Source organism: Artibeus jamaicensis, unplaced genomic scaffold, assembly GCF_021234435.1.
Source record: "Artibeus jamaicensis isolate MK-2021 breed Jamaican fruit bat unplaced genomic scaffold, CSHL_Jam_final contig_384, whole genome shotgun sequence".
NCBI lineage: Eukaryota > Metazoa > Chordata > Mammalia > Chiroptera > Phyllostomidae > Artibeus > Artibeus jamaicensis.
This window is the reverse complement of record NW_026521810.1, coordinates 2143742-2167549: the sequence shown is the minus strand read 5'-3', so window position 1 is coordinate 2167549 and position 23808 is coordinate 2143742. Positions and strand designations below refer to the sequence as shown.

General features: G+C 36.4%; 1 protein-coding gene across 1 annotated transcript in view; it reads right to left on the bottom strand.

The window, feature by feature from the left end:
• Positions 1–1029: 1029 nt before the first annotated feature.
• SLC9A2 (solute carrier family 9 member A2) overlaps positions 1030–23808 on the bottom strand; it is a 111928-nt gene continuing 89149 nt past the window's right edge. The window contains exons 6-12 of the mRNA XM_037143392.2: positions 22655–22744; positions 22073–22143; positions 16448–16609; positions 7368–7464; positions 5039–5170; positions 3830–3917; positions 1030–2670 (exon numbers count right to left, since the gene is read on the bottom strand). Of these exons, the coding sequence (XP_036999287.2) occupies positions 2300–2670; positions 3830–3917; positions 5039–5170; positions 7368–7464; positions 16448–16609; positions 22073–22143; positions 22655–22744 (1011 nt within the window). The 3' untranslated portion in view covers positions 1030–2299. The remainder of the gene's footprint in view (positions 2671–3829; positions 3918–5038; positions 5171–7367; positions 7465–16447; positions 16610–22072; positions 22144–22654; positions 22745–23808) is intronic.

Genomic DNA, 23808 nt, shown 5'->3' with positions numbered 1-23808 from the left:
CACATTGGAACTTTGGTTGAATGAAGTGTTCCAACTAAGGAAGTCATCACTAAAGTTTGGGGATCTTTCTATATAACTGAAATTTAGATTATCATATTTAGTTCAAATGTTTCAACTTCATACTATCTCCTTCATTAGTATATAGAATTTAATAATTTCATTAAAAAGTATAGAGAAAAGGCTAAACAAAGTCAAATTTATTTTTCATTGTTTATCATTCAATAAGAAAAATTGATACTGATAATAAAATTACATGTTTCTATTTTTAAAATTTACACAGTCATGAAATTTTTTTATCTGACTTTAATAAGTAAAAGCTGAATTTGGTCTATCAACTTGAGGAGTGGTTTTATTAAAAATTTTATTTTATTCTCCTTCAGTTCCAGAGAGTTAGACTCCTTATATAGAACACCAGGAAAAATCAGAAAACATTTTTTAAGGTCATTTTCCATTTCAGCCTTCTTTAAATTTCATATACTAATTTCACAAAATTTACTCTTCGCAGTCTCAAAAGCATATCGCATCTCTTGATGAATCATATTCCTATAATAAAATTGTAAAGTAAATCAGTTTTAATTTTCAGCACATGTAATACATATTTTATATAAATATTTTCATTTAAAATTAATATTTTTGGCACAGAATCCCAGGCTTGTAGTTTTAAATTGTGTCTACACTGCTTTCCATTGTCTACTAGGGAAAGTTTGGAAGGAAACTATATTCTTTGTAAGTCTTGTATCTTGCATGTGTATTCTGCTCTGTCTCACACCTAGCAATCTAGAAGACTTTAGAACATTAAAATAAAAGCTAGAAAATTTGCTTCTCCACATCAGTGGGGGGAAGAGGCAGGGGACAGAAAAGCACTGCCAAGGATTTCTAAGTACTGTGTCTTTAAATTTATTCGTTTTTTTCATCAGTTACACTGTTGTCATTTGTGTCCTTTGCTATGTTTCCAGTTTGAATTCAAGGAACTACATGAGTGGCTTAATTTCATGTCTAAACCCAGAAATTTAGAATCTTGCTCCAGTCAAATTTTAAAGAAGGTTTGTTTTTGTTCTTTTCCAGAAAAAAATAACAGACCAATAAATAAATCTATAGTGTAAGAGACAGAGACTCAAATCATTTTTAATGATTACGTTTCACTGCTTGTCCTTCTGAGGTACTTTTAAAGAGTACTTGGGTGAGTAGAATCCATTTTTATATGAAGAACTGAGTTACCACTTTACTTGGGGAGGAGGGTAAAAAATTTACAGACTAGTGCAAAATAATAGAATGCCCATTTTCCAGAGTGCTTCCTACCCATATAAAATTCAAAACTTGAACTCTAACCAATTTGTTAAGCACTGAAATACTGTTTATACAAACTTTCAATCTTGTCTGCTTAGATCCTGACTTGGATTCAAAGTTCTAGAATGTTCTACAGAAGAATTTTGAAGCGGGTGGTCATAGATGGGTGTGAACAGCAACCTTCCTTCTCCTCCCAGTATCACACACTGTAACACCTGCCAACATGTTTTCAGAGTGTGCTACACTATCTCCCCACATGCCACAGGAGGTCCCCACAGTAGAACTTTATCTAAAGCTGCCAACCAGTCTGTCACATCACAAACTGGTGTCATCCGCACAACCTTTCTTTTTGCATCACTTGAACATAAAAGAGGTGATGGCATCTATATGTCATTCAACACTTGGTAGAATGAGGAACAAATTAAAAACCAGCTGATTTTCATTATTCCATAGGAGTAATGGGACCTCTGATATGACCCTGGGAGCCAGGCTACCATATTGCTGTTCAGCTGAGGATCTGGAAACACTTGGACTCTAGCAGATGGCCCACCAGCCACCAGGAGCTGCCTTCTATGCACAAGGAAGATGCTCTGAGTATATTTAGTGTCATTCACTTAAAAACTGATCACAGATACACACATTTTTTCATAAATAAAATTTGAGGCATATGTATATATTAAAATTTTCACCAACAAGGGTGTGTTAAAAATGTCAAGTTCTGTCATTCAAGTTCTAAAGGCACACATTGTTTTTTTCTTCAGGCCTGCAAAAACTACAACTGCTAGCAACAAGTCATAAGAGACAATCTATGGGTCTTTTTTTTCTTTGATTTTCCTCTTCTTTGGGTAAGCAATTGTCCCATGAACCAGAGGCATGACTCCACCACGCAAAGAGTAGATTTAGACACATAGAGGGTTTGAAATGGATTCCCGTGTGTCAGGTTTTGGAGTAATAATCACAGCTGTACTGAGACAGTCACTGTCCCTCTCCAGGCCTGCTTTGACCGTTTCAATTATGATTTCTCACTCCCAAAGCGCGCTTTCCAGCTTCCAGGCTCTGACGCCCTTCGGACCAACCTGGGAGGTGGCTTGGGTCGGTTGCCTTTAGTCACACTGTCTTCCGGCACCTGGCCAAATTGGCCTTTGGAGAGAAGGGGCTGCTGGAGCACACCTGGGTTCTGCGTGGCCCCCTCTTTGCTGTGGAGAGCTGGGGGTGTGCAGGGCTGCCCTGGGCTGGAATCATTGTCTACCTCATTCTTCCATTCCATTTTGTAGGATTGGGGGGCTTTCTTTGAGAACTGGTCTGGCAAGAAGCACCTGGCTCTGGGTTTTAAATTGAGGACGGTGGTCCCGGCATCTGTGTCTGAGTCGCTGCTGTTGTCACCTACCACAAAGCAAAAGGACATCATGGATAAGCGTTTCAGAGAGGTGTTATCAGTGACTGCAGTATGTTAATGTGGGAGGTCAGAGGGCTCCCTCTTGGCTCTAGCTGTGAGACCTGGGCATTCTGCATGATTTCCATAAGCATTTAAGTCCACAAGCGTGCTCATACTGATTCTGAAGAGTTTTTACTACGTGCCAGGTACTGTCCTCAGCACTTTTAAATACATTAAACTATTTAACAGATTCAAGAGATACCAATAAGTGATGGAGCTGGCATTTCGAGACCATGGAGCAGCCGAGGCTGTGCTCCCATCTGCACCACAGGGACTGTCCTAGGAGGGCTCAGGACACATCTTCCACACAGGAAGACACCAAGAATTGACTGCTATTATAAAGATTCTTGATCTGGAATCATTTATTTTCTTCATATTTTTATAAAAAGGTCAAAACACCAATGTGCACTTTCCAGACGAAGGTAGGAGTCAAGATTAAAACCAGGTCACCATCAAAATTGAGGTCCTGCACTTTTGTGGGCAGGGCAGCCAATGGGATGCTTGCCCAGGAATTGAGAATCTTAGAATTTCTGCTGGATGCTCTGTGGTAACATGGCTAACTGCTCTGAGTACCCAGAACTCCTCTTTTTCTCCCTCACTGCTCACCTCATCCCCCCATTACCATAGGCCACCATGAAACTCAATTCTCCTTGGTTAAATAAATCAACAAGAAGAAAAGGGTGGGGGTATTATTGTTACATCTACATTTTAATAACACGATAATTCTAACATTCTGGGGAGTTCACAGAAAATGGCTTGGAATCTACATAAAAATTATCAAAGATATTAGACTTTATGTCAAAGCTTAAATAATTACATCCAGAAGTAAAATACATGCCTGCCTTTATGAAAAATATTAGAATCACTAAAAATTAAACATATCTTTGCACATTTATAACTACTATTTACCTGTTCACTAACTGCATGGTGATTGATACTTGCTTTTGCTATAGCAAATACAATCATGAAAGATAACTGATTGATACTTTTGATTTGCAAGCTATCAAACTCATTGTGTTTTAATAAAGAAGCAGAATAGGGACATCTTTCTATTCCATACGCATTAGTAAAAAAGTTTCAAGTCTCTGCTCCCACTGTATTCATTACCTGCATTAGAAATACTCTTTTTCTGTAGCTTTTCTGGAAGCTTTGTATTTTTTGGTAAGGATAAGTATCGAGAGGTTGAAGTGGAAGCCTATAAAAAAAGAAAATTTTAGACTAGGTAGATGTTATTGATTATATATTAGAAGTTTAAAATCTTACAACAGATATTAAAAATTAAAATTTTAGTTTTCAGTTTCAAAACTACTTTGTGAGAGGCATTAGGGATGGGGAAGAAAGTTCTAAGCAATAATTATTTAGTTTAAAAGTCACTAAACCTCCTCTGAAATATAGAAGAAATCAGAGTAAAGCAAAATGGAAATAAAGTAAGACAATTGGGAACAAGACGTGAAAACCTTTGGGTTTTCTTAAGGAAAAGCTACTGAACCACCTATTTATATATATATGAGAAGAGAACAGATTAAAAATTGCAGTATATTTTAGTATTTAGTAAGTCTTGAAAATGATGGAACAAAAAATTACTGTAGTTAATTTGCTGACATATCCAATGCCATTTGTCTTTAGTGCCTTTAATTTTTAATCGATGCTGTTATGTTGAACACAAAGGAAAAGATCACCTTATTCACACAAATTTTTAGTATGATAACCAAATACAGAATATTATTAAAAATAAGATGCATGCCTATTGTGTTAAATTAAGCAATCACGGTATCATTTAAAATAACGTCTAGGACCAGGAAAAATGTTGAACAGACTGCCCCGTGAACAAACACCCCAGTCACTGTGGCTTCACGTCAGCACACACAGGCTTGCCCACCTTTGGGCAGCAACCTCTCCCTGGAAAGCTCAGATATTACTTTCCAAATGAATCCTGGCCCAGTCATTCTGTTTAAAATGAAAACTTGTCTGACCCTTCCCAGTACTTGCAAGTTCCTTCCTTGGCAAATTTTAATTGTTTCCATAGCACTTATTGCCTTCTTTATAACAGATAATTTATTCTATTACTGATCATTTTCCCCCTGACAAGAATATAAATTCTGCAAGTGTAGGAATTTTTCAATTTTGTTTGTCAATGTACTGCAAGGGCCTAGAACTGTGCCTGGAACATAGTAGGTGTTCAAGAAACATCTCAAACACTTTTAAGTCAACTCTACCCCATAATTACTGTGACGACCCTTCAGCACAGCCTCAGGAGCAGCTGCTGGCTCAGCCTTTAGAAGCAGTCCACATCCCAGCCACACACACTCCAGTTACCCTACGCTCCCGGTTCAAGCTACTGTCCTTCCTGATGCTCTCTCGCAGACTGTGCCTTCGGCGGATCAGGATCTCTTTGGCCTGCCTCTCACTTGTATCAGCTGTCAGGTTGTGTCTGTTGTATGACAACGTCTGAAATAAAAACAAGTGACATTTTTTACAAAGCCTGTTCACTCCCCCCAGACATTCCAAAACTTTACTGTTTCTTTGACTTTGCATCTCAGCAAAGTACTTACCCAATGTGCAGAGGGACAAAAATGTATGAAAGTTAACATTGTTTGAAATTTTGAAAGAATTTGGCTTCTAATAAAGCCAATGAATAGTTTTTTTATTGGAAAGTGTGATCCTTTATAATTAAGAAAAATGATTGAATTCATCAAGTGCCTTCATCTAACTTCTAAGTACCTTATATATATTTTACCTATCATTAGCAGCTAGGGAAAAAATACATGTCTTCATCTATTCTTTGTTGAATAACAATTACTGGTATAAAAACAAATCACCCTGAGACACTTATTGGTGCCATGTCCATATGAGTAAGGAAAAGTTCTTCTCAGCTGGGTTGTCAAGTTGAGAAAGCTGCTGCTACCACTAGCAATGATTATGACCTGGCATTTAAAGCAGTAAAATGTTAAGGTGGCTGTATATGGCATACATTTTTAGTTTTATAGGCTACACAGAAATCTGTTGCCTAAAACAAATTATAATTTGTAAGTAGGTTCATTTTCTGATAGAATTAATGTACACTTCTTGGGAATATCCCTGTGTCCATACTATATAAGGCTTAGCAGATAAGTGGAAAAGAAACAGAACAGGGCTCAACTCCTGCCTTGAGATGTACCATCTAGTTGGGCATCTAAGGCTAACAAAATAATGTAAATTAGGTATTAAGGGCTAGACTTAACTGGTACAGCACTGCAGCATGAGCTTATTTAAAGACAAAGTTGGGAATAATATGGAAGACTTGGGGGAACATTAAAAATTCAAGAATATGGATCAACTGAACTGACAAAGCAGCAGTGGAGAGAAGGAAATACTGCTATTACAAGGTGTTTTAGTGCCCTTGGCAGTGTGGCTCACTTGGCTGGAGCATTCTCCAGTAAGCCAAAAGATCACAGGTTCCATCTTTGGTCAAGATATATGCCTAAACTGCAGGTTTGATCGCTGTTTGGAGCATGTACAGGAGGCAAAGGATCTGATTCTCTCCCTCCTTTCCATTCTTTCTAAAAATCAATAAGCATGTCCTCTGGTGAGGATTTTAAAAAGGGTATTTTTTAATATAACTTTTTTAAAAGATTTTATTTATCTCTAGAGGGGAAGGGAAAGAGAGAGGGAGAGAAATATCAATGTATGGTTGCCTCTCGTGCATCCCCTGCTGGAAACTGGCCTGCAACTCAGGCATGTGCCCTGACTGGGAATCGAAATGCGGTTGTTTGCTTTGCAGGCCCGCGCTCAATCCACTGAGCTACACCAGCCAGGGCAGGTGCTTTTTTTTTAAAGGTGATTTAGGGAAAAGGGTGGAGGAATGAACAGTAATATAGAATGGAATGGGGACAACCTTTGGGGAGAACAGCTAAGAAGCTACACAGATGACCCCAGCATGAGTGAAGAGGAATTCTAACAAGCAGTGTGTCCCTTAGACCATTTCGTCTCCCTGTACCTTAATTTCTTCATCTGTAAAGTGGAGACAAAAGTAACACCATTTGTTAGAAGATAAAATGAACTAATGCATCCAATGTGCTGAAATGGGCTTGGCAAATTGTACGTCTTCACTAAATGTTAACCACATTATTAGCAAACTATTAGAATAAGGAGTAAACAATGAAAATGGGAAGGGAGTAAAAGAAAACTACTTGAACAATAATTAAAAAATATTTTTAAAAAATTAAAAATGCAGTTAAACCATTCAGATGACATTACAGGAAGAAACTACTAAAGGAAGCACTTTTTGAATAATAAAAGTTAAGAAGTCTTCTTAACTTTTTAGAAGTCTTCTAAGCTATGAAGGTATTTCATTAAAAATAATTATTTTCATATATATGAAAAACATTTTATAAAAAATATATATATATACGTATTTTATATATATATATAATCTCCAAGCCTGTAGTCACAGAATTCCCAGAAGGCTTCACCAGTGATGTCCAGAGGAGAGTTGTACCCTAGTGGCTGCATGTTGAAATGGGGTCTGAGGGAAGATGTCTGCTGTGGGAATTCAGAGGTTGGTGTAATGATGGGACAGTATCCATTATAATTGGACAGCACAAAATCAGAAAGCATATTTATAGTCAAAAGCAAGTAAATATTTTGTTAAATAAATTATTCTCACTCGCTGACGAATTTGGTAGAGATTTCTTGATAATATTTCCCGAATTTCATCCATTTCACCAGGTGTAAGCTTCCTTATTTTTTCTTCACGACAGTCACTGTGAATTTTTAGAAAAAGAATGTTTTACTATTTAATAAATATTGAAGTCAACAATACTCTTCTTAAAGACAATATCATTATTTTATAAGAATAATCTTAGTTTACAGTATGACACTTAGAAATTACTCAACATTTTAAAGTTAATTTAAAATTCTAAAAGTTTTGCCCTAGTGTTGAAATCATTCAGGCCAAGTTTTTTTTAATTATATTTTTTTTTTTTTTTTAAGTGGGGGGGGGTTTTTTTTTTGTTTTTTTTTTTTGTTCTTATTTTATTTTACTTTTTGTGTACAAATTGGAAAAAAAATTGAGTTGATCGACATGCAGGTTCCCAAATAAGCTATGCTTTGCCTTCTTGTTTTAGTTCTCATACTGTTAAAAAGTGTCCTCACAGTGTATTTACTGACACATTTTTCACAATTTTGCATTTTTTTGCTGGTGATTTTGCTGTTTTAAGCATAGCTCTGAAATAAGGTCTAGTGTTCATATGTGCATACGGCTGTTATGGGCCTTCTGGAGAAAAGTTGTGTTAGATAGGCTTTATTCAAGCATGAATTCTGGTGCCAATGATCACAAGTTCAATATTAATGATACAATAATATATTTTAAATAATTTTTAAGATGTTATTTATTTATTTTTAGAGAGAAGGGGTGGGAGGGCGAAAGAGAAGAGAAACATGGATGTGCAAGAGAAGCATCGATCAGTTTGTTGCCTCTTGTGTGCCCCCTACTGGAGACCTGACCTGCAACCCAGGCGTGTGCCCTGACTAGAAATTGAACCAGCAATCTTTTGGTTGTCAGTTCAGCACTCAGATGATATTGGGCATGTTCAGGGTGGTATGGCTGTAGACTCAGATCGGCCCTCAATCCACCGAGCCACACCAGCCAGGTGTTTTTAAACAGATCAAGATTGTGTATTGATTGGCTGATTAAAATATTGTAACCAGAGATTCACAGAAACCTAACCCTGTATTTTCCTACAGGAGCAATGGTTCAGTATTTGCAAATCAATCTCCATGGGCAACTTTATAAAACTTCAAGTACTTCAAGCAATGAAAATTAACCAAATTTATGTATTTGTACTCTAAGTCCTTCAAAATGATTTTGAGGAGGTTTCCAAAAATATAGTACAATAAAATAAGTAGATAAAATAAATTAAGAAAGTAAAGCTGGGGTAGTTATATAAATGGCTCTGGTCAGTGTGGCTTAGTTGGTTGGAGTGTTGTCCTGTAACCAAAAAGTTGTGGGTTCAATTCCCAGTCAGGGCACGTGCCTAGTTTGCAGTTTCAGTGCCTGGTCAGGGTACACACAAGAAGCAACAAATCACCAATTGATGTTTCTCACATCTATTTCTCTTTCTCCCTTCTTTCCCCATCTCTCCCTCTCTTTCACACTCCCTCCCCCATCTCTCTAAAATCAGTAAGTATATACTCCAGTGAGGATTAAAAATATGTGTGTGTGCATGCAGTAAGCAACAGCACACAAAATAAAGAACATAGTTGCACACCCCTAACGAGAGACTTGGCCTTCAACCCAGGCATGTTCCCTGACTGGGAATTGAACCAGCAACCTCTTGTATTTATATTTTAGTTATGTTTTTAATCATAGGAAGAGAGGAAGGGAAAGAGAGAGAGAGAGAGAGAACCATCAATGTGCGCAAGAAACACAGCTCAGTCACCTCTCATATAAACCCTAACCAGGGAACAAACCTGCAATGTAGGTGTGTGCCCTGACCAGGAATTGAACCTTCAACCTTTTTGTGTTGTGGACCATGCTCCAACCAACAGAACCACCCAGCCAGAGCTTTTATATTATTTTTAAATGCAAAGTTCCTGTTACTATAAACCAACAATAATGGTAATTACTGGTATACAAATACCCATGCCCAGTGGTAATGGATACACACAAAGGAATGAACAAAGAAATTCAAAGCTTCAATAGGATAGGCTTCCCTATATTTAGATGATTCATTACTGCCTCAACCTCAATTGCTTATATAATTTTGTAAGAAGCATCTTTTTAGAACGAAATGTTGTTTAGATAGCTATCTAACTTTCTAGTTAGGTTTTTTGAACAGCAAATTTTATTCACAGAATTTTAAAATTGAACAAATAAGGTCAATATATAGCAATCTTTTTTGGTGACTGATTATATTGTTTGATGTTCCCACCAAGTTTTAACAAAGATATGTTTGCATAAGTCTAGTGATAAGTGTGACAACCACTTCCTATGTTTATACTTAAAACTATAGTTATTTGTATATTAAAAATAAAAATTTGTATATTTTTAATTGTGGTTGTTAAGTTTTACTTCATATATTTTGAGGCTATATTATTTGTATGCTGATAATTTAGAATTGTTATGCTTTCTTATAGATTTGAAAATTTATCTTATAAGACACATTTCTTTATCTCTAGCAATATTTTTCATAATGTTTACATTTGATAGTAAAATGTAATTACATAAGCTTTTTTTGTTTAGTGCTTTAACAATACATCTTTTTTCAACCTTTTATCTGTAACCTTACTATTCTCTTACATATAAGTAGTATAGTTTATAAACAACATCTGGTAAGTTGTGTATTTTTATCCATTCTGATCATCTCTCCCTTTTAAATGGAGTAAATTTATATTTAATGTAATTGGGTTTAAGACTATTTTCTTACTATTTGCGTTATATTTTTCCCATATGTTCTATGATTGTTTTATCTACTTTGTTTTCATTTTAAAATTTGTTTTATTTTGTTATTTCATTTCCTTTCTTTGTTTGCTTGTTACATTATTTTACTATTTTTTAGTGATTACCTGGAATTATAATATTACTCATTGACTTACTAAAGTCCGAAATACATTTTCATTTTTACCACTTTCTGGACAATGCAAGGACCTTAGAACACACTAATACCATTCACCTCCCTCTCAATTTATAAGTGATTATTGTTTTTAGTTTTAAGTTATTACAGATTTAAAACACCATAGACTATTATTTTATGTAACACTCATTTAAATTTTACAAATATTTACCATTTTCATTGTTTTAATTCCTTTCTTCATCTGCAAGGTTTTCTATGAAACTTTTTTTCATCTTTTAACATTTAAAAATTGTTGTTCAAGTACAATTGTCTGCCTTTTCCCCCACCACATCCCCCAACCACAGCCATCCCCACCTCCCACCCCTGATTCCACTGTCTCCTGGTTTCCTCCCTGTCCTTTATAGTTGTTCCTGAGAACCCCTCCCCCTTTCCTCCCCATTATTGCCTCCCACCTCCCCTCTGCTTACTGTCAGATTGTTCTTAATTTCAATGTCTCTGGTTATATTTTGCTTGCTTGCTTGTTTTGTTGATTAGGTTCCACTTATAGGTAAGGCCATATGGTATTTGTCCCTCACCACCTGGCTTATTTCACTTAGCATAATGCTCTCCAGTTCCATACATGCTGTTGCAAAGGGCAGGAGCTCCTTCTTTCTTTCTGCTGCATACCATTTCATTGTGTAAAGGTACTGTAGTTTTCCGATTCATTCATTTACTGATGGGCACCTAGGTTGCTTCCAGCACTTGGCTATTGTAAATTGTGCTGCTATGAACATTGGGTGTATAGATTCTTTTGGATTGGTGTTTCGGGATTCTTAAGATATAATCCCAGCAGTGGAATTGCAGGGTCAAAAGGCAGTTCCATTTTTAGTTTTCTGAGGAAATTCCATACTGTTTTCCACAGTTGGTACACCAGTCTGCAATCCCACCAATAGTGCACTAGGGTTCCCTGTTCTCCACAGCTTCTCCAACATTTGTTTGTTGATTTGTTTATGATGGTCATTCTCACCTGTGTGAAGTGGTATCTCCTTGTGGTTTTTTTTCTTTAAATATATGTTATTGATTATGCCATTATAGTTGTCCTATTTCCCCCCTTCATTCCCCTCCACCCTGCACACCCCTCCCCCACCATTCCCCCCTTTAGTTCATGAACACGTGTCTCAAGTTCTTTAGATTCTATATTTCCCCTACTATTCTTGCCCTCCCCCTATCTATTTTCTACCTACCATGTATGCTACTTATTTTCTGTACCTTCTCCCCCCTTCTCCTCCTCCCACTTTCCTCCATGCAATCTCCATTTCTATGATTTCTGCTCCTGATCTAGCTGTCCTCTTAGTTTGCTTTTGTTTTAGGTATGGTTGTTAATAACTGTGAGTTTGCTGTCCTTTCACTGTTTGTATCTTTTTTAATTTCTTATTCTTAGATAAGTCCCTTCAACATTTCATGTAATAAGGGCTTGGTGATGATGAACTCCTTGAATGTGATCTTATCTGAAAAGCACTTTATCTGCCCTTCCATTCTAAATGAAAACTTTGCTGGATAGAGCAATCTTGGTTGTAGGTCTTTGGATTTCATGACTTGGAATACTTCTTTCCAGCCCCTTCTTGCCTGTAAGGTCTCTTTGGAGAAATCAGCTGACAGTCTGATGGGAACTCCTTTGTAGGTGACTGTCCCCTTATCTCTTGCTGCTTCTAGGATTCTCTCCTTCATTTTAATCTTGGTTAATGTAATGATGATGTGCCTTGGTGTGTTCCTTCTTGGGTCCAACTTCTTTGGGACTCTCTGAGCTTCCTGGATTTCCTGGAAGTCTCTTTCCTTTGCCAGATTGGGGAGGTTCTCCTTAATTATTTGTTCAAACAAGTTTTCTACTCATAGCTGTTCCTCTTCTTCTGGTACCCCTATAATTCAGATGTTGGAGCATTTAAAGATGTCCTGGAGGTTCCTAAGCCCCTCCTCATTTTTTTTTGAATTCTTGTTTCTTCATCCTTTTCTGTTTAGTCATTTTTTTCTTCTTTCTGGTCCACTCCCTTGATTTGAGTCCCAGTTTCCTTTTCATCACTATTGGTTTCCTGTGCATTACCATTCATTTCAATTAGTTTAGCCTTCATATGTTCCTCTAATTTGTGACTAAAATCAACTAGTTCTATGAGCATCCTGATCACCAGTGTTTTGAACTGTGCATCTGAAAGGTTGGCTATCTGTTTGTTGCTTAGAAGTATTGGCTCTGGGGCTTTGAGTTGTTCTTCTTCTTAAGCCATAATGTTTTGCTCTGTTTGTGCCCGTTAGGTATTAGGAGCGGAGCCTTACATGTTCACCAGGGTGGGGCGACCCAGTCACTGGTTTGTGATGCTGTATGTGGGGGCGGAGTCAGAGAGGGGCAATGGCATTTGTTCTGCTCTCTCTCAGATTTTGGTCCTTTCTGCTGCTTCCCGCAAGCAAACCTGGCCCCCCTGGTGCCAGCTCCCAGGTGTGTGGGCCTGTGCACCCTCTAGTACCCTGTGGGTCTCTCCAACAAACTCTCTGTGAGCCTGGGAGCCTCTCCCAAAACCTCAACCCCTGAAAGTCTTTCCAATTGGTGTTTTCAGGCTCTAATTCCCGTCTCTGGAGCCCTAGCCTGGGTGGTCTCCAGCTTGCTGTCTCACTGCTCGCTCCTTCGCTTGGTTTATCTGCATGCGAATGTGTGACCGTGGTCAGCCAGCCATCTTGCGCCCCCACTGGGTCCGCCAACTGCCACCCCACAACTGGGATCCACCAACTGCCACCTGCGCTCCTGTATGCCTGGGCTGGTCCAGCCGATCTTTCCTGCCCAACCCCACTCTGCTGCTGACTCAGCCCCTCTTACCAGTCTGGCTGAATGGTTCATTGTTGTCAGACTTCCATACAGTTCAATTTTCTGTGCTTTGGCTGTGTTTTTGTCACTAAAACTTTGTTGTCTTTAAACTTGGCTGTGCGAGGAGGTATAGTGTTTCCACCTATGCCTCCATCTTGGCTAGAAGTCCTCCTTGTGGTTTTAATTTGCTTCTCTCTGATGGCTAGTGATGCTGAACATGTTTTCATACCACCCTGAATGCGCCTGATCTCATCTGAAACTCTTTTCTTTTTGTCTGAAACTCTTTATCTTTTACTTTAATGTGATGGTTTTTATTTGTCTGAAATGTTTTTACTTTAGTTTCTTGAAGGGTATTTTAGTGGTCTATGAAACTCTAGCTTATATGCTTACCTTCAGAATTTCAAAGATACCAATGATTTGTAGCATTGTTATTGAAAAATATTTGTCGGTTTTTTCTCTTTTGAAGAAAATAGGTCCCTTTTTTTCCCTCTGAGTATGCTTAAACTTTTCTCTATGGAGATTTTGATTTTTAGCAGTTTCTACTATCATGTACCTTGATTTGTTTTTTTTAATCTAATTTCCTTGGTGTTTGCCACTGTTCATGTCTTTTATCTGTTTGGATAAATTATTAATCATTTTGTCTTAAATTGCTTCTACCAATTTTTTCTCTCATCTCCTTCTGGAACTTTTTACTATCTCCGAAATGTTCCTTACTTTCTTTTTGACATCTTTTATCCTTTTTTTCACTTTCTGTTTAATTCTGGTTATATTTTTTCTGTCCTATCTCCCAAATAATCAAGTATCTCTTCAGGTATATTTAACCTGTGCTTATACCTCTCAAATGAGATCCTAAATTTAGTTGCTTTATTTTTAGCTCAAATATTCCATTAACATACTTTTAGTCATATAATCTCCATGATAATACCAAAATATCAATGCCATTTTTTCTTAAGCACATTATTTTTATTTTAAAGTTCATGTTTGATAACTCAATTATATGAGTTCCCTTAATTATTACTACTGTATTCATATCTTTTTCTCAATGTTTTCAGTCATATTTATATACTCATATTCTTTTGATTGGTTGCTAGACATAAATATGAAAAAGCATAGAGATAGTTTAAATCTCTTTAAAATCTTACTTTCTTCCAGAGAAGGTTTAAGTTTACTTCTCTCAGGAAACTGGAAAAGGAGTAATATTAACCTCAAATGATATAAACAATCATAGATTAAGATAATCCTAGATTGGGCTTCTTTTATTTGAAGGTTAACATGCAGAATTTTGAGGTGAGCCTATGGCTGGATACAAAAACTCCTCTTTCTTTGTGGGTGCTGAATTCCAATTTTATTCACTAAGATCAATCAGTGTCAAAACCTCTGTTTTAACCTTTTAGGCTTTCAGACACTTCCTCTGTAATCCAGGGAGGAAAACTGCACCAAATGCCAGTGCCATCTTCTTAGAATTCCCTCTTTTATTTACTCTTGGATAACAGAGATCTTCAATGTTCTAGTACTCTCTGGCTTTCAAGCAGATTTGTAAAGTATATTTGTACTTTATTCCTTGTTATTCTCAAAAGATGGTTTGGTCTGTAATAGCCCATTATTATCAAAATATAATTCCTTATTATCTCCTTTTTGCTTTTACTTTCCCAGTCAGGGGTGTCCAACCTGTTGCCCATGGGCCATATGTGGCCCAGGATGGCTATGAATGCAGCCCAACACTAAATTGTAAATTCACTTAAAATATTATGAGACTTATTTTGTGATTATGTGTCACAATGTATTTAAAGTGTGGTCTAAGACAACTCTTCTTCTTCCAGTGTGGCCCAGAGATGCCAAAAGTTGGATACCCTGTGACTCTAGATAAAACATTTTAGGAGATGTGCAATGGTCAATATGGCACTTGTGTAGCCAATTATGCAGCTAGCCATTAATTTTGGTCCCTAGTTTCCTAACCCTAAACATTTGCCTTTACTCTGTTTACTACTGACGTCAAAATGAACTGTGAGGAAAACTGAGAATTCATTCTTCTGTGATCACTATGGCAATGGCTCTTCTTTGAGAAAATGGATAATTGAATTATTTCTTGCTTTAACTGAAAATGGAATAGTGCATACAAAAGGTCATAAAATTATAAAGCTAAAGGGAAACTTAAGGATCAAGACAAGCTTCATTTTCTACTTGAAAAATATCAATCTCAGGGCAATAAATAGACCACCTTTAGGTCATGCAGAGAGTTATTTGCAGACCGGGACCATAAGTCAGTCATCTCAGTTCACAGCTATTTATAATGCAGTGTAATGCCTTTACCTCCAAGCCATTCTGATCACTATTTCTTTTTATTCTCGATTGTATAAACTCTCATAATTTATATAGTAGACTTAGAGTCCTAGTAAAAATCATAGTTTATATGATTGGGTATGATTTAAAGCCTCCTGTCTCATTTAAACTCTCTCACAGATAGAATTTTAATTAGGTGACATTTAATTTAAATAAGCTTCAAACTCATCAGTAAAAGAAGAAACCAGTGGAACCTGTAGTTTCTATCACTTTTGCAAAGGAAAGGAATAATATTACATGATGATATAACCTCATTTGCTCACTGAGTATTTACTGTTCTGCTATAATTTTGCAATAAAATTTTGGGCAAATCACTTCACAATTCTAAGTATTAATTTCCTCTCTTTTAAAGTTAAAAAGACATACTATATCAGTGGATCTCAATCCTGGCTTCATATTAGAAACATCTTAAAAACTTACAAAGATCTAAACTTGGTCCTCCATACAAGTGATTCTAACTTTATTTGTCAGGGCAGGATCCAGGCATCTGCATTATTTAATGACCCCAAGCTGTTTCTAACATGTAGCCTAGGTTGAGAAACACTGCAGCAGGTGGTCACTAAATTAAGGTTCTTTCCAGGCCTTAAACAATGAGACTGTGAGTCATGTATAGAGAAATAGCTAAATAGCTACATGTATAATAGAAAATATAACACATCTTAAAATGCCTTCAAAACATCTTCAAAATGCCTGCTAAGGAGACTTAAATTTACTTTAAAAAATCACTGAATTGCCTAAAGCAAAGGTAATAAATGCATAATCATTCTACATGTGACAAAATATTGTCTGACTAGTCAAATCTAAAATAATATAACAATGAGACATAACATGACAACATAAGATACACATTTCTAGACTTTAATATTTTAAACAGAATCTCATTCTTCTGTGAGGTCTTAGAGTATCTCTCTAGGACATAGGTCAAATTTGTTATTACTGATATGAAAACTAAAAAAAATATAAAGACCTACTTAGTAATACTTTTATTTGTAAAATAGTACATACTTTAAAGATGCAAAAGAAGGAACAGCGCTTATCATCCCAGTCTCTGCCATTTCAATGGCATGCTTTATTTCAAGCTTTTTATATAAAGACACGATGCTTGATTTGGGTTGGTTTTCCCGAATCAAAAGCTTCCGCAGGTATTTGTCATCAAACTTCTTAAACCTGAAAATAAAAAAAACAAAAACTTCAATTAACTAATACTACACTGAGTAAGAAAATCAGCAATAAAATCAGTTCCACTATTTCCAGGGGGAAAGTATAGTAGCAATGTTTAGCGAGTCATCATTATAATTATTTTATATGTGTATACATGAACACAATTTTATATAAAATATGTATGCAAATATATAAAATATATATAGTACATGTTGATACATTTTTATATACAGCCATGGCATACACAAATCTAATATGTGTATTTCTACATTTTCTATTTCTCTACTTCCCCTTTCAGCAAAAGTCTTCAAAAGTACTGCTAATACTTGGTATTTATAATTCTCCATTGATCCTCTCTTGAACATTCACAAATCAGGCTTTTGCCTTCAATACTCCATTCCAACTACCCAAATTGAGGTGATCAGTGACACCCCACACACACAATATAAATCCAACCAGTTTTTTAGCTCTCAGATTTTATGATCTCTTCTGCTTAAAACATGGTCTTCCTGGATACCACACTCCCCTGGATCTCTGCCTGGTTCTTTTCAACATTTTTTTTTAATTTTAAATTCTTCTTCTACTTTCTGTCCTCTTCATATAGCAGTCCCCCTGGGGTCAATCTTTCTCTGCCACTATTCACTCTCCTGGTGACCTTGCCCAGTCTTGTGGATTTTAATAGCGTATCTATGACAGTGACTCTCAAATTTGTATCTCTAGCTCCAACCTCTCTCCCAACCCCCGAAATAAATGTGCAGTTGCCTAATTAACATCTCCACTTGGATAGCTAATAGACATCTTAAATTCAGTATGCTCAAACTGAATTCATCTTCTTCTGTAATCCTCTGCATTTCTGTTAATAATAACTCTACCAAGTTAAAACACTGATGTCAACTTTGATTCTTCTTCTCTCATATTCCATGTTATGGTCTGAATATGTTGAAGCCATAACTCTAGTCCATCAGAATGTGGCCATATTTGGAGACAGGGTCTTTACAGGAGTGATTAAGTGAAAATGAGATCACCTGAGTGGGCTTGATTCCAATATGATGGGTGTCTGTATAATACGAGGAAACTTGGACAGGTGTACAGAGGGAGGCATGAAGAGGCATGAAGGAGAGAGGCCTAAGCCTATAAGAAGCCCTTCCCTCATGGTCCTCAGAAGGAACAAAATCTACTAACATTTTGATCTGGTGCTCTGAGCCCACAGAACTGAGAAAATAAATTGTTATTGGTTAAGCCACCCAACCTCTGGTACTTTGTTATATAACGTACCTCTAGCAAACTAATCCTCTCTATCTAGTCTATCAACAGTTTCTGTTGGTGCCACCATCAAAATACATACAAAATCTCACTATTTCTCACAACTTCTACTACCATTACCCTGATTCAAGATACATCATCTCTCAATGAATTCTTGCAATTGGTACCTGATTGGTCTGCTTCCACTATTGCATTCCTATAGCCTATCCTTGACACAGAAGCCAGAGTGATACTGTTAAAATGTAAGTCAAACAACATGACTCCTCTGCCTCTAACTTGAGTACACAATGACCTGAAAGCCATACACAACTTGGAGCTGCACCTCTTAGTACCATGCTTCTGTTACTCAGGTCCAGATTCACTAGTATCCGGGAAACTTGGCAGCTGTGTTCTCACCTGTGAGCTTTCATATTTACTACTACTTCTACTAGGAATATTCCAACATACCTGCAGGTTCATTCTCATGTCTCATTTAAATCTTTCCTCAATGGTCATTTTTCCAAAAGAGAAAAATGCATCCCACTAACATGCATGTCACCCCTCACCCTCACCACCAAACTTCCTATTCTGTTTCATGGATACATTTTTCTTTGTAGAAGTTATTTTCTAACATGCTATTAATTTATTATTTATGATATTTTTTGTTTCCTAGCATAAGACTGATCTATATGGGCAAAGGTTGGTTATTATTGTTTTCCCATATCACCAGTGCATAGAACAGTGCCTGGCACACTGGTAAGCATGTATGAATGAATTATTTGGTCCCAATTCTTTCCTGTTTCCATATCTTCTTATTACTTGGCACTGTCTTTCTACCATGGCCTAAGTAACTTATCCTGTCCTACTTCCTGCCACTGGTCTCAATAGTGTTACTTGCTTTGGTCAGTGGGCTACTAGCAGATGTGATGATGGTAGCAAAGGCTTAAAATGAGCTTGCTCATTATATCATACCTCTTGTCCTCCCCCCTAGTCACAGAGAAGGCCAGCTGGGACCAGCTGACAACCAAACAAACTACTGAAGCACAAGCAAGTCCAGCCCAAATCAGTTGACTCGAAACATCCTAACTCAGGTGCTTTAATAATAAGTGACTATCACTTTGAGCAGCTGACTATTGGGGTGGTTTGTTGTATAACATTATTACACCAATATATAAATGGAACAGCATACAGTAAATGCTTGTTGAGAAAGAAAGAAAAATTTATTACAGTGATCCCCATAAGCCTAAGGAGGTTTATAGGCACATTTGTGCTATGAAAACAAAACAAAGAAAAAACAACATTACCCACATTCTTGTTTCAAAATACTGGAGGGCTATGAACAATTAAAGAGATCACCCTTAAAGTGCTTTGCTATTGACTGGCCACTGCACTAAATACTGGACCTACTTTTCCTATAAGTTTGAGCAGGATTCTTGGCAGCAACACATCTTTTTAAACTACTTTTATTATTATTATTATTATTATTATTACCATCATAATCATTGTCATTGCTACTATTATTAATTTAGCTTTTCACTAGAGATAAACAAAACAAAGAGTAAACATTAAGGACAATGACACCTGATCTATTTAGTGTAGGAGCTGTGCACTTTCTTTTTTTGCTTTATTATCACACCTTTCACTTCTCTGCCAGGCTACACATGCACAGTTTCTTTCTCCATCATTACACTCCTTTTCCAAGTTTGAGAAACTTCTCTACTGCATTTCCCTGTCATGTCTTTCTCAAAGGATCAAATGCCTTAAGAATTCTGTGGCAGGACCACCAGAAATTCAAAGTGTATTTCATAAGAAAGAAAAGATAGCCAACATACCTAAAACAATCACTTCTTTTTATGTCATATTTAGTAATACCAACAATTATTACATGTTAGAGATAGGATCTGAGCAGAACTAAAGTTAAAAATGGCTTGTATCAGCACCAAATCCCTTCATACCACCTCCCTGGGATATAGAATGCACTTGACAATCCAGAAAATTATTTAAAATTTATCTGTAAAACATTGTGCATAGGAAAACTGAAAGACTTATAAATTTATTAAATGAACTATGTATACTTCAGAAAAAAATATTAGACATGTGACAATGTTACCTTTCTGACATGTGTCAAAGTTGTCTCTGGCACATTTAGTACTTATAGTCCATTTAGCCTGATGATTGTAGGTGTTTGCCTGGAATAAACTTATGTGCCCCAGAGATAAAGTACCTCTCCCTGAAAGATGGGACATAGCCAGACTTTCTCTGACATTCCTTCACCTAAGTTCCAGACCAAATCCTCATGATCACAGGGTCCATTTCTTCCTTCTTCTAACACTGCCCTAGGGACTGCTGACTCCATTTCCATATCCACTCACATCTATTTTCCCCCTGTTTGGGAGGTGAAGGTGGAGGAGTGATATAAATATTTAGCCTGATCTTTATTTTTGAAAAGGAGAAAACTGTTATGGGTTTCTACTCGCCTGTCACTTCAGGCAAGGACTAATAGGATAATAGGGAAGGGAGAAAAGTGGTTGGGTTGAACCAGAAAAAGTAGGTGGAAAATAGCCATGGCTAAGGAAACAGTGGCAATGAGGGGCAGAGAAGTCTGTATCACTGGCTTGGCACAGGCTAGGATCAGTCTTTGCTAAGAGGTTTCCAGGTATTTATAAAGCAGGGCAATGTCACAAGGGAGACAGGGTACTCCAATCTACCTCCTGTCTCCAAAAGAAGTGAATACTGCCCAAGATAAATGGCCATTGTTTTCAATGTTTTTACAATGGAGATGTTAGTTGGCATTATTTTACTTTATGTCTTTATATGACAAATAAAATACTTTCCCTTTATGATGAAGTAAGGCTAGGTCTAAGGAGCCTTTCTAAATCTGTAAACAGTATGGCCGGGTATGTAAAGGTTGTTCTAGTGCTTCAAGTCTCCATAACTCATTTTATGACTTAATGACATCATACACACACACACACACACACACACACACATACACACACACCTATTTGCTCTGTGACTGTTATTATATTGTAAACTTTAAAGGCCTGAGTTTATAGTTTATACTTCTCATGTAGTATAGTATCATGTCAGAACATGTGAACAAACAGTCAGTAAATGCTTTAAAATTCCTTTATGTTAAATTACATAAACTGGTAGGTTGGTTAACTTCATGTTAATTAGCAGGGGTGAGAATGTCTGTTAGCAAGTTAGGAAAGACAAGGCAGAAGGGCAGGAGGCATCTACCAATTATAGCTTAGAACCTGTCTTGTGTTCAGGAACCAGCTGAACCGCTGTCTCCTTCCCAAGTCTTTGCCAGCCACAGTTCTGCATGCTAGTCTACCTTTTCCACTTCAACTATATGGTACCTGAAGAGAGACACTGAATCTTATTTATCTAGTCTCTTTAGAGGTAAAAAACATAGATAGATGATAGGTAGAGATTATAAACAGGTAGATGATAGATAAATAGATAGATGGATGATAGATGATAAATGATAGACATTTATGTAAGTGCACATAATCTTTCAGCTAAGAATAGCTTTAAAAATATTTGTTATTTCTGTTAGTCTATTTATGTCCTCAGGTGTTCTTAACATATTTGATAGAACAAATAGTAGTGGAACCCCCAGTTTTTTAACCAAATAGTCTCCATTCCTCAGTTTCCCTTTCAGTAATAAATGTTCATATGACTGAGCCCCAGGTGTGAAAGGCCAGGCCATGCGATATAACTGGAAGAATTGTGTGTGAATTTCTGATATCTTTGTTTAGAAGAAGTGCAATTTCTTTGTACATATTCTAGGGCATATTCTAGTAGATATTCTTTGTCTCTTTGTTACCTTTCTCCCTACATTCAGCCTGGAATGTGTGCATGATAGCTATTGCTGAAGCAGTCATTTGGGTCTAAGAGGAAACTTTGGAAACAGAAGCTATTAGTAGCATCAATTAGACAGGAGGGTCCTGGAACCAATGAGGAGTCTGTAGAGCAGAACTCATCTATGAAACCTACATTGCCTGCCTCTGGTTATTTATATCAGAGGGAAATAAGCTTCTATCTTGTTAAAGCCACTATTGTTCCAGGTCTCTATTATAGTTGAATTTTATCCAAAACAAAACACTCTGGCACAACATAGGAAACATTACAACTCTGAAAAATAACACAAGTCAACAAGTGCTCCTTCTGGAGTCATTCAGAGCCACTTCATAATGCAATGGCATCAGGCCTTCTTACTTGTCTCTCCAATAGTTGTGACCCCAATGTCCACAAACATCTTCAATTCCAGTCTTCACATGATCAAAAAACTAAAATGAAAAGAGCAGGCTCATTTATTAACTTTTACCTAAAAGCAATAATTTCTATTCTTTTTACACCATGCCTAAACTTCAAAGACTACTGGTTTTTGCTTTGTGTGTGTGTGTGTGTTTTTTTACTGAAAGCAATACAATAATCTTCAAACAAAATGATGAGATGTTTGTCCTATGGATATTAAGCAATTCTTAGATTATTATTCTCATCTTTAACAGTTATTCACAATTTTTAAAAATATGATGCTAATTTTCTAGTATAAACAAATTCATATTGAAGGAAGTGATACGGGGGATTCCTGAGGAGTTTAGCAAGCTAACTTGGAGAAGCCACCATGAAGCTATGTTCATTCTCCACCTCCAGCTCATGTCTTTTTCATCCTTTTTTTTTTTTTGGCTTCTGCCATTTCTCTCTTCTTCATGTAATGAGCACCATATTGTCAAACTTTGTGACTGAATCCAACAATTTTTTTAATCATTTAAATCATTATACTACATTAAAACCTACCCGACAGTGGATTTCTTCACTGACAGCTTGTTGCTTTTTATTGGCTCTCTTAACATCAAGAAACTCCACTAGTGGTCGAATGGTTATTCCCTGCATGTACAAAAAATGAATTTCCTTATAAGATAATATCAAAATTCAATAATTTTTATTTTCCTAAGCTTTGATAACCAACAAAAGGTATCTTGCCCCCCAAGATTTAACACAAAGTATATAACATTTTGTTAGTTTTATCTTCCTCTTCAATAGCTGGCATTTTTTCAGAGAGCTATATCCTAACATCAGCTACTAAAAACAAAACAATGGACAAAATGCAAAAATATAAAAAAATGTAATTCTGAGAAATAGAAAGAAATACTAAAAAATAATAAAATATTATCCAACTCAGAAGAATTAACTGCTTGTGTTATCCACAAAAAACTTTTCAGTGATCCTTACATTCATTAATTTATTAAAGCAATTTTAACTGAGCATCTATTTTATACATGTCAAGAGCTTGGTCAACTGGGATACAAAAATGAATAGTAAAGGATCTCAGCTTAGGACTTGATAAGTCTTATGGGGAGAAAAATATACCAGAAACAGTTGTAGAGTAAGCAAAGAAAGAATGAAAGAAATACACGGGTAGCAGGCCAAGGAAGGCTCGGGGTAGAGGAAATTGGATAAGAGTCTTAAACATGTTGGAAACAAATCATAGCAGAGACTAAACATGGGCAAAGGATCAGCAATAAGAAAGGGCACAGAGTGGGTTTGGACATGTTTCACTATGACCTTAAGAAATGAAGAGAACCATAAGATATTTGGCAAGCAAGGAAGAAAAAACAATTCCTTAACATAATAAAAAGTATTTGCCAGAAATTTAAAGTAAACAACTGATTTAATAAAAAATATTAAAGGCATTTTCATAAAAACTAGAAATGACACAAGGATAGTTCCAAATCTGCTATTCAACACAGTTCTGCCTGTCACAATCAATTAGATAAGAACACCCAGAGGTGGAAGAATAGACACTGAAAATGAAGTGACAACATATGTGTTGCTCATGAATCTATTCTTTTTGTTCCACAATATCTAAATTCTTTTTGATTTAAAAATACCAAGAAAGTTTAATGAACTGACCCTAAATAAAATCAACATACACAAATCCATCCCATATA